Consider the following 10,625-nt stretch of genomic DNA (forward strand, 5'->3'; position numbering starts at 1 on the left):
CCGGGCCGGCGGCCGCGGCCTGGAGGAGCTGCGCGCTCGGCGGCGGGAGCGAGAGGCAGGTCGGGAGCCGGGGAAGCGGCCCGGGCCGCTCGGCAGGGCCGGGGCACCCGGCGGCGGAAGGGAAGGGCCCGGGGCAGAGCTGAGGGCCGGGGGAGGAGGCCGTGGAGGTGCTTCTGGAGGGAGCTGCTGGTCGGGGCCCGGCTGCCTGCGGCTTCCGTCCACGGTCTTGCCCCGCTGTGGCCCGTCGGTGCCTGGTGAAAGGGGCAGAGTGACCCGGGGAGGGGAGCAGGTCACGGAGGTAACACGGGGCACCGAGAGCCACCGGCTGCCCYGCGGCGGGATGGCCGCCCACCCCACCATGGTCCCCGGGGACCCTCACCCTGCCCARCTTCTGCACTGGGTGCCGTGCGTGCCCGGATGGGTGCCTGAGAAGGTCCTGTGCGCTGGGGTCGCGGGGCTCCCTGCCGATTTGGGCCGGCATTTTACATCCTTCTCTGTCCCCATGGCCTTTCTGTCTTGGGCACCCCAGTGTTTCCTTGGCTGTCTCCCTGTGGAAGTTTTTCTCTTGAGGCTTTTCAACGCCTGCCCTTTATAAAAGCAGCCCTGGGGCCCTCCGAGCACAGCCCTCGTGGCTCCATCGTGCTCTCTTGGCCTGGCTGCCGCGGCCTCACGTGCTGCTGTGCAGCTCCGGCCCTGTGCCTAGCCCGGGGCACCCAGCGTGACAGCATCTCCYCATTGAAAAGAATGAGGCCATTTGGGGAGATCAAAACATGCCCTGGTGTAGGCAGGTGGTGATAGGGACCAGTCTGATTGCAGTTCTCAGGAAGGCCCGGCGGCAGGAGCAGCTGGTCAGCAAGAGGCTTCTGCGGGAAGACCCTGTGGCAGAGGGTGGGCAGGATGGAGTGGAGATCGTGCCGGACCCCCTCACGGAGGAGGAGGTGAGGAACATTACCTTCTGCATGATGATGGGGAGTCCTGGGGCTCTTCCCCAGGCATGCTGAGGAGCATGTGTGGCTAGGGGTGGGGGTGTGAGTGTTTTCTTAGTCACTGTGAGAYGCAGTTACCCTGAGAAGCACCAAGGTCCATCATGACCATCTGCAGTTGTACCCTGGACTTCTTTACTTCCAAGGTTAACGGGATGAAATTTTTACCCTGGTTCTGTTTGAAATTCACCCATCTCTTTTTCTTTTGTCAGGTTTTGGGACTGCTTAGAGGTGTGCAGAGAGGTTCGGAGGACAGGAAAAGATCGCTGAGCCGCCTCCGCTGGGCTCTGCAGAATAAGGAGACACAGCAAAAATTTGTCAGGTCAGCCCAAGTCTGACACTGTGTGGCTGCCAACCCAATGCAGTGCTATTAAGGCTATGCCCAGAGTGGTCCTTTGTCCCTCTCTTTGCATGGACACAGTGGTGTGTGGCTGCGGGTGGGAAGGCAGGAGGTAACTGCACCCTTTGGGTTCCTGCAGGCTGGATGGCAGTGTTCGGGTGCTCATTGGACTGTTCACCAGCAGCCTGGCTGACATGCAGATGGAGGCAGCTCGCTGTCTCCACGAGCTCTCCCACTCCAGTGACCCTGCTGTGGCTGAGGCATGTCTACCAGTGACCTCTTATCTCCTGACCTACCTCTCGGGACACAGCGTTGAGTTTATGGTAAGATCCAGGCCTATGTATGCCAGGAGKCTCTCTCCTGATGCTCATTTGGTAGCTGTTGGGTTTCAGTAGGACCTATTTTGGTCAGCTGTGGCCAAACAGGGCTCACACAGAAGTGCTGGTGAGAAGGGATCCTCTAGAAGTCTCTAGTCCAACCTCTCCCTTGGAGCAGGACTGTCCCCAGCATTAGCCCAGGGCAGCCATGACTTTGACTGAGTCTTGGAAATCCACAAGCGTGAAAAATCTTCCTTGCTGTGCCCTGTCCCAAAACCAAGAGGAGCTTGACCCTRTCGTGTTTGTACCTCCTTCCAAGCGGCTGCTGGCTGCTCATGTAAATGTCCCTGAGCTTTGTCTTAGCTAGGTGAACCCAGCCCAGCACCCCTCATCCCTCTTGTAGCCCTTTGCTGATGTCCCAGCTACTCTGGTAGCCTCCACCTCTCCAGAGCTGGGGCCTCCAGACTAGGCCCACCACTCCGGTGTGGTCTCCCCAGTGCCAAGCAGAGGGGATAACTCCATTTCTCACTCTGCTAGCCACACYGCTGGTATATTTAATGAGGTAAACTGCATCCTGGGCTCTGTCATTTGCAGTGGTTTGTCCCACTTGCAGTGGGTTTCTCTGTGCAGCCCCAGGACCAGCTGCCCTCTCCAGCTCAGAGCTACATCTTCAGGGGGGCTGTGGGTTGTGGCGCTTGGACTCTACCATCAGATCTGTGGGCTTCATGTCTGTGTGCCAAGAACCAGGTGATGCAGGTTGTTTCAGATGTTTAAAAGACCTTGGATTGCTTGCAAGGAGCGATTGAAAAACTTGAGCAGTTGCAGGCTGAAATGAGAGGACGGATACTTTGTTGGCTGACCTGTCAAGAAAATAGACAGCTTTCGTCGAGGTGGAGGGAAGAGCAGGGTGCTTGTGACTCCAAACTGTGAAGCTTGATCCAGGTGAATGAGTGAACAGTTGGACAAGCTTTGGGACACATGTGTTTTGCCAGCTGGGTCAGCTAGTGCCTGCRGGGGCTGGATCTATGAGAACGCTTCCTGGGATGGGCAAATGGGCAGCACAAAGGCAGCAAGAGAACCCTGCAGAGCCCCTGATGGTGGAGAGGAAGGCTGTGTTAGTCAGTCAGTGTTACTCAGTCAGTGTTTGAAGCAAGTGGTCAGTTTAGGGAAGGAACCACACGTGAGCTGTAAAGCAGAGAGCTTTGCCTAGCAAGCAGCGCCTCTCTGAGGAGCAGACAGGATCAGAGCTAAGGGACAAGATGGGGACTAACTCCAAGACAACACACACCACATTTTAATACAGCACAKAGGCAGCCTCCCAAGAGGATGCATTGGAATTAGAGGGGTCTCAGAGAAACATGATGAGAATAAGAGGCCTCGAAAACCTCTGAAATGGAAATGATCAGATGTTCTGCCAGTCCTAGCCTGAGCAAGAGAAGAAAGATAAACTGAAGCCAATCTAGCTGGGAACAGAGGGGAGCTGGGAGAGTCCAGCTTCATCTCCCTGTGTTTGCCCTTCTGCAGACAGCTTCTGCCCTGCTCTGGGGAAGCTTGGCCTGGGCTGCAGGGCCCCGAAGTCGTCCTGGCTGCCATGGCATGGGCACCTAGGCTGGCTGGGGTCCTGCTGAGGATCATGGAGGAGGTGACCTGCTTTTTTGGGTGTATTTCAGGAGCTGTGTTTGTATACGCTGGGGAACCTGGTAGTAGAAAGCGAGGCCGTGAGGAAACAGCTTCTGCCTCAGGGCATTATTCCAGCACTGGCATCCTGCATCCAGGTAAGTGAAATAGCTGTGCCAAGGCTCTTCCCATGCCATGCCCCAAAAGAGGCCTTTCCTTGTGCTCCTTAGACACTGTCTGACAGTACTGAGTTCTGCAGTTGTGGCTGTGCGTGGAGACTGCTCAGCAAAGGGCTGCCTCTTCATAGGCAAGGGGCTTGCATGGGCTCTCCAGCATACCAGTTTAGCGACTCAAGATACCGTTTTGCGCTCTTCTCCAGTTAAACCTCTCACATGCATAACTGTGACTTGCAGATAAACTATCTCTAACATAGTGACCTGCAGGTTTCTCCCCGCTGCATGGTTTGGGTCCAGCAGGCAGATGAGGCCAGCACAAAGTGAGCAGGGCTGTCATTCGCAGAGCTGAACATCCAGTGCAACGCAGCCGCTGTGACCTGTTCACGCAAGGCCTGAGCTGGCTCCGTTGCTCTCAGCCCCTGCTGTTGCCCCTCTCTTCCCCAGGCATAGAGAGACTATGCCTCCTACCTGCTGGGTTTGGCATTACATAAAAGTATCGCCCTTTCTCCAGCACGGTGGCCAGTACCCTGGGTTCCTCGTGAGTCTATCTTGTGGTATTARCTTTGTTCTCTTTAATTGCAGTCCCCACATGAGGCTGTGCTGGAAGGTTTGGGCTACGTCCTGTCGCAGCTGCTCCAAGCCAAGGAAGCCCCCACAGAGATTGTACCGTGAGTCTGAGTCTCTTACTCTGTAAGGATGGGCCCTGGGGCCAAGCATGGTATTTGCATGCCAGGGACAATGATGCATCTCCCATCCCAGTGATATTAATAGTTCAGAGCAGAACCCTACCAGAAATATGGAGATTTTATGCAGATCAGGGTGCAGGGCTTGGCTCTGTTCCTTCAGCCTCATCTGAGCAGACAGCCTTGGTATTTCAGTAAAGGACAGTGGTGAGTGGACTAGGGAAACTCTGTCCGTGTTTTTCCTGACAGGGAAAAGATCCATTTGACAGTCCCCAGTGCCAAAGATGTGACCCTGGCCAAGGTGTTCCAAGTGTCCTCGAAGCCCTGCCACAGACAGGGATGTTAGTGCCTGGCATGGTATTTTTCACAATGGAGATAACTGAGCAGTCTGGATTTATTAACTGATGGGATATAARCAGCCAGTGGTGTTTGCTGAAAGCGTGCAACTGCCTTGCACCACATCTTAGCTGTGCCCATGTCTGTAGCCCTTTGGAGAGAGTTTCTTCCAGGTGCTTTTCGGAGCACATGTCCCTGCCTGGACAGCATGGAGGAGAGCAGTGCTCTGCCTGGCAGTGGGGACTGATCTTTGCCTGTCGATTGTSTGTCCTGCTTGTACTCCAGCCTGCGTCTCTGTTAACTCTACCCTTCTGCCTGCAGCTTGGTTCTGGACTCTGGTCTCCCCCAGCACATGCTTCGACTGGTTTGCTCTGGCCTCAAGTCTGGAACAGGAGCTGCTGTGGAGTTTGCCTGGTGTCTCCACTACATCATTTGTAGGTAAACACACTTTTCCTCTTGTTTCGAATCCCCTGGGGCAGCCCGAACGCAGAAGCGCGAGGCCTCYGCTGGCTGGAGCACAGGCCTGCGCGGAGCCTGCTGCTGCTGATCTCCAGGCTCTGACCTGGACTGTTTCCCCTTGCCCTTATCCATTGGGAAAGCAATTTTCCTCTCATGCTGGGCACATCAAATCTTACATCCTAGTGCACACATGCTGTTTATAGGATCGCTGAGTTTGTTTACAGCGCAATACTGTTGATAGTAACCCAAGGCTGTTTCTAGTCCTCTGAGAAACTATCCACTACCTCCCCGTGTTTGGCCCTGTCCTCCCAAGCTCCCTGAATCCTCAAAGTTGTGGGGCTAATTCAGTGTCACCTGGCCAGGCTGACTGCAGCCAGCAACCTATGTCTGCCTCAGCCTGGCTGTTTTGGTGACACAAAAAACCCRCAAGGGGGGAAAGGAGTGTAAATGAGTACTCAGAGCTAACAGCCAGGGTGGTTGTCTCTGGAGCCATTTCGAGGATTCATCCATTTTCCATGGACTTTTAAACTTTCTAAAAGCACCTGCACAGGTGCAAGCCACTCTTTGAATGCAGAATGAACCCTGTGATGGTTCAGAAGGACAGGAAACAATTCCAGGTCCAGATGTTTGGCAAGAGCTGCAGTCTCTAGGCTGAGTGCAGAGAGCAACGATGTTGTCCCTTCCTTTTGCAGCCATACAGCCAACACGGCGTTGCTATCCCTGGGGGCTMTTCCTGCTCTTGCCTCGCTCTTGCTCGACTTGGCCTCTGAAATCTCCCAAAACGCTTCCGAGGGCCTGGAGCTGGTAAGGCTTAGGCAGGGCTCTTGCCTTCCTCAGCATTGCTGTGGAGGTGCAGTTTAGCTCTAGGATGTTACATTTCCCACTGTCAGCTCGTCTGCCCGGTGCTGCGGTGCCTTAGCAACCTGCTTGCAGAGGAGACGGTGGGCTGCAARGACCAGATCCAGGATGAGCGCCTGCTCATGGCCCTGTTCATAATCCTGCGATGCTTCTTCCAGGAGCACCCATTCATTGTGCAAGAGTGTCTCTGGCTGTTGAATAACCTTACGGGTGAGTGTCCCTGTGTGGCCACGAGCAGAGCTAGAGCTGCTGCTGCTGGGACCTGCCCTGATTGATGGGAGACTCAGAGATCATTGCACAAGGAGCCTCCCAGCAGAACAACACTGCACGCAGGGTTAGTCAGCGTGGGAGGGACTGCCAGTAGGTGCCTGAAGTCAAGCACTTGGCAATGCCCGTGGGATGGGAAAATTCTCCTTTCTGAGGTGTGACAGCAAAAATGCTCTGAAATCGAACAGGCCTTTCCCGTTATGCAMGTTGCTGCCTTGATTCAGTCCCCAGAATAGGTTTTGAACTTGGTAAATGGAAGGGTGGGGATCATCTGTCCTCTTGCACCCTGTGTTTCTGAATCCGAGCCTGTCATGTGCTGTGAGCATACCTCATGTTTGCCAAGCGCACCTGGCATATACCACCTCTGTCCCTTGTCTAAGCCACCTCCTGCATTGAGACCTCTGCTTCATTAACATGTTTGTCCTTCACCCCTCCTAGCGGATGAGCCCTTCTTCTGCTCTGCTGTGCTCGGTCTGGACCTGCTCCCGGCCCTGCTGCAGCTCCTGCCCTGTTCCCAGACAGTGAGCGTGTTGGTAAGAACTTGTCTTGCACCTCAGATCCGGGCAAAGGCACTCAGCTTTCAGGAACTTGAATCCTGCATGTGCAGTGCTCAGGTTGGACGTTGGCTTGGGACAGGGACAACAGCTTGGCGGAGAATCCTGCCTTGTGTTAGCATCCCCATCTGCCTCCTCTGAAGTCGCTGCCTTCACTGGTGCCCTTGACAGAGGCCTTTCCCAGCAGAGGAGGGATCCCCAACTCTCCCTACTGCCACTGTTGCAGGAACCCAAGGCAGCCACTAGCTTGGTGCCAGGCCTGCCAATACCTGCAGTGGATTGAGGGAAGCTGCTGCCTTCTTTTGGAAGACCCCATGCCTTCCTCTTGGCAGGTGCTCTACCAGGGGTGGCCTGGCCTTTGCTACTGAGGAAAGGATCCTGTCAAGTTAAACCAGAGCAGGGTAGATGGATGAACAGAGCCCCAGCAGGGTGAAGATGAGGAAGGCTTTTAAAGAGCATTCAAAAACCAGCAGGCATCAGTGGGCGTATGGAGCTGGGGAAACACGGCTTGCCTGGCCTCCAGGGAGGGGATGGGGAGGTTGTCTGCAGCCCTCCAAAGTCTGTCGGAAATCCCTTGGCCATTAATGGAGTTTTGGTTGGTCACTGTCACAGCTTCTCCCTCCAGGTCCTGACYGTGCTGTGCAATATAGCAGAGAAGGGGCCAGCCTACTGCCAGGAGCAGCACCGGCAGGGGATGATTCCCCCACTGCTGGGCACCCTCACGCTCACTGACTCAGAAGTGGTGGGGCAATGTCTCGAGCTGCTGCACCTTCTCTTCCTGCACCGGCCAGAGGTAGGGCTGCGAGATTCACACCACAGAGCTCAGCGCGAGATCTTACGGCAAGGGACGAGAATGGTTATTTAAACAAAGCTGGCTTCACCCACTCCAATATTGTCCCCACATGCCTCAGCACACCGACCTGTGCCTGAGGAAGGAGCAGGATCAACTGTGTGACAGAGAGGACAGAAGTCCTTGTCATGTGTCTGTCCCTGGCAGTCAAGAGGAACCCCAAAGTGTTTTTTTGGACAGGTTGTTTGTACCCTTAAGGAGTTGCTGGTTATTACAGAGTTTTTCTTCAGTTGTGCTTACTTCAGGCTCCRTATTCTCCAGGCTGGCCTGCTGCCTAGCATCTGTTTTTCCTCATTCTGTCAGGCTAAGTGGGAGAAGGAGGGCATGTGCCTTGTTGCTGAGACCTTTTCATGATCCTCCTGCCATTAAGCAGATGCATTTCCACTGCCAAGTTGTCTGTGATGCAGCTACAGCAACACAGTCTTTCAGGGCTTCACATAAACGCGTTCTCTGTGGTTTACTGATAGTCAGGAACACAACTGGCAGTAATACAGGCTGTCTTCGAACTCTTGTTCTGCTGTTTCTTTCACATACATTTCCATTGATGTTTCATTCAGACCAACTTTATTTCCATTACAACTCTGGGTCAGTCCTGTCTGGGCCAACCCAGCATGGAGCTGCTATGGAAAAATGGGCTAACAGGAAAAGCCCAGGTACTGAGGCCTTTTTCTGTGCAGAGCTCTTGGCACTGAATGCAGGTGTTCAGTGCGCAGGGGGTCAACACAGCTTTGTGCTTAAAATGATCTAGGCAGCTGTATTTACCTGACTTTAGGCTTTGGTGTCTGGTAGGGCTCTGGTGAATTTTCTAGCCCTGCTCCTGGSGTTTAGAATGGTGGTTGGAGGGCTCGGATGGATAAGAGCAACTGTAGTGACTACTCAGCTGCCTTAGCTCTCAGGAAGCAGCCGAGATCCTGACAGCTCTTACCCCTCCCTCTCTCTTCCCACAGGCTGCTGTTGACTTTGTCAGCCAAGGAGGACATCAAGCCCTTGAGCAGCATCAGAGCACCCCAGAACTCCAGGAGCGAGTGCGAGCACTGCTGGACATGGCCTCGCAGCCAGCAGGAGCCTCTGCTGTCAGTACCACGCAGGCAGCACTGCCTGCGCTCTCCTAGGTGATGCTGTCTGCCTTCCCTCCACCTGCCCTTGTGCTACAAGGAGGAATGAAGTGTGCTCTACTCTCACATGCACCATTGACCTAGGGATGGTTAGGGGTCTAACAGCCAGCTGTAAACCCCAGCACAGGGCTGTTGGTCCCAGATGAGAGTCCTTAGCAAAGTATGGCTRTTCTCCATGCTCTCTCCCCAAGGTATTCGCAGTCAGCTAGTCGGACCTAAGTCCGGCAGGTTCCTCCATGCTTCATTGTGTGCAGCCAGGGCAGAGCTGAGCTGCAACCAGTGCAGAAAGGCTCTCACTTCTGGTATGGTGGCTTATAAGCCTTGCTGGATTTGCTGGTTTACTCCAGTGTCTCCTTTAGTCACTGCAGTTTTAAGCCCAACACACACAGCTCAGGGTAAGCATATGCCTTTATGAGATTAATAACTTAATGATAGACACGTTTAACATTAAAGCTTATCAGAAAAGTCATCAGCATGTGCAGTTCACTGTGTTCAGACCTTGCATTTCACAATGTCCTCTAAGGCCTTGGCTACTTCATCCACATTCAGGTTATTAAGCGGCACGCTTCTCTCCTTGCCAAACTCTGTAGGAGAGACAGAAGGTAAGAGAGAGGGAATAGATGCCTTGTTCCTTTTCAGGGCAGCCAAAGCCCCGATTTAGGTTTGTGAGGGTTTCAGCCAGTGGCACTGGAGCCACAGCCCTGGCTGCCACCACCCTCCTTTATCACCCAGCACTCTAGTGCGCCTTGCCATGCCCAAGTTACCGCTTCCACATTCCCTTTACACTATGATTCGACCTTTCCCTTAGAAAAGCYGAAGTAGCATGCCAGGCTTGCTTCCCTCTTCTTGTTTACTCTTAAAGCAGCTGAACAGAGGCTGCAGTGATATCCCCAAAGCAATATGTGGGCTTTCAACACACRCATCCAAATCCTCACAAACACTTCAGTAAAATACTGCTGAAAGAYGCACTGCTTCCTCAGCAACTCCTGCCTTGCACCATGTCTTCCTGCAAGTCACAGCAAGACAGAAGAGACACACTGTACTTGGAGGCTGTGCTGGCCCTTCTGCTAACACTGGGAAATTCACATTTAAAGAGTTGTTGCACCTCATCAAAAGAAAGTTTCTGAATGATCTTTGCCTAGCCCAGATGCCTTTGAGAAGAAACCAAAGCTTCCTCTGCAGGTGCTTTCCTGCTCCTTCCTGTTTCACTGAGGATACAGGGAAAGCAGAAAGAAAAAGCATGGTTTTGGGGTTTTTTTTCTGCATGGGCATTTTACGGTGGCGGGAGATGGCAGGCACATGCTGGGAAAGCCCTCGCAGCAAGCATGTCTGCTCTGTGCCTCCCACCCACTTGATGTGTCCAGAACGCGCGCTGATAAGAACGCCGCTGACGTGCCCGGGCGTTTGAATCTCGCCGGTCAGGGATCGCCATTGCCCTGCTTACCGTACCGCGCCCACAGTTTGGGCTGCACCTCGGAGCACTCGCGAATGAGGATGGGGAAATCCGGGTTTGCCTTCTTCAGCGTCACGTAGTGCTGCTCAATGAAGTCCCTGGGAACAGAGGAGGGGTCCTGGCTCGCGGGGCGGCAAGCGCACGGCCGGGCCCCCCCTTTGCCCCCCCGCCCCCGCGAGCCACCGCAGCAGCACGCCGGGCYCCGGGGAGCCCGCCGGGCCAACGGCAGGGACGGCCGAGGCCGCCCGGCGCGCCCCGACAGCACCGAGCGGCGGCGCCGCGCGGCTCGGGCTTCCCGCAGCCGTGACGCGGGGGCTGCGGCGCCGGCGGCCGCACCTGACGCCGCGGCTGCCCGCGGAGCGCTGGCACAGGTGGACGCGGAGCTCCCGCACGCTCCGGCCCAGGCCGCCCCCGATGCCCCTCACGATCGCCGCTGCCGCCGCCATCTTCCTCTTGGGCCTGCCCCTGGCGACGGCAGGGGGCGGGGCTTCGGCCCCCGCCAATCGCCGCGGCCCTGGCTCCGAAGCTGGCCAATGCGCGGGGGGGCGGGGGGAGGCAAGGCCGGGCCGGGGCGGAAGGGCTGGCCGCGGGGCGTGCTGGGAGGGCGAGGGGGCGCT

General features: G+C 55.4%; 2 protein-coding genes across 2 annotated transcripts; one reads left to right on the top strand and one right to left on the bottom strand.

Moving 5' to 3' along the window:
• Position 1: 1 nt before the first annotated feature.
• TMCO6 (transmembrane and coiled-coil domains 6) lies at positions 2–9,024 on the top strand (the record flags this gene model as incomplete). The annotated part of the gene is made up of 12 exons (XM_085307717.1): positions 2–59; positions 817–938; positions 1,196–1,305; positions 1,463–1,646; positions 3,311–3,415; positions 4,016–4,101; positions 4,774–4,890; positions 5,604–5,715; positions 5,802–5,979; positions 6,475–6,569; positions 7,216–7,383; positions 8,388–9,024. Coding segments are annotated over 12 exons (1,500 nt in total), but the record flags the coding sequence as incomplete, so codon positions are not given.
• NDUFA2 (NADH:ubiquinone oxidoreductase subunit A2) lies at positions 8,946–10,490 on the bottom strand. Its single transcript, XM_085307738.1, has 3 exons — positions 10,345–10,490; positions 10,000–10,106; positions 8,946–9,139 (listed from the first exon to the last, which is right to left on the bottom strand). The coding sequence occupies exons 1-3, from the start codon at positions 10,452–10,454 to the stop codon at positions 9,048–9,050; spliced, it is 309 nt and encodes a 102-aa protein (XP_085163864.1). The 5' UTR covers positions 10,455–10,490; the 3' UTR covers positions 8,946–9,047.
• Between the last annotated feature and the right edge of the window lie 135 nt (positions 10,491–10,625).

This window comes from Rhea americana, unplaced genomic scaffold (genome assembly GCF_003343005.1).
Source record: "Rhea americana isolate MKP2758 unplaced genomic scaffold, rheAme1 scaffold_262, whole genome shotgun sequence".
In the NCBI taxonomy this organism is placed as follows: Eukaryota; Metazoa; Chordata; class Aves; order Rheiformes; family Rheidae; genus Rhea; species Rhea americana.

Bases quoted from the DNA above. Each gene is read 5' to 3' on its own strand.
- NDUFA2 (XM_085307738.1), bottom strand. From the start codon at position 10,454: ATGGCGGCGGCAGCGGCGATCGTGAGGGGCATCGGGGGCGGCCTGGGC. The intron at 10,107-10,344 runs GTGCGGCCGCCG...CTCTGTTCCCAG, and splicing joins GCGGGCAGCCGCGGCGTCAG to GGACTTCATTGAGCAGCACT. The intron at 9,140-9,999 runs GTAAGCAGGGCA...TCTCTCCTACAG, and splicing joins CAAACTGTGGGCGCGGTACG to AGTTTGGCAAGGAGAGAAGC.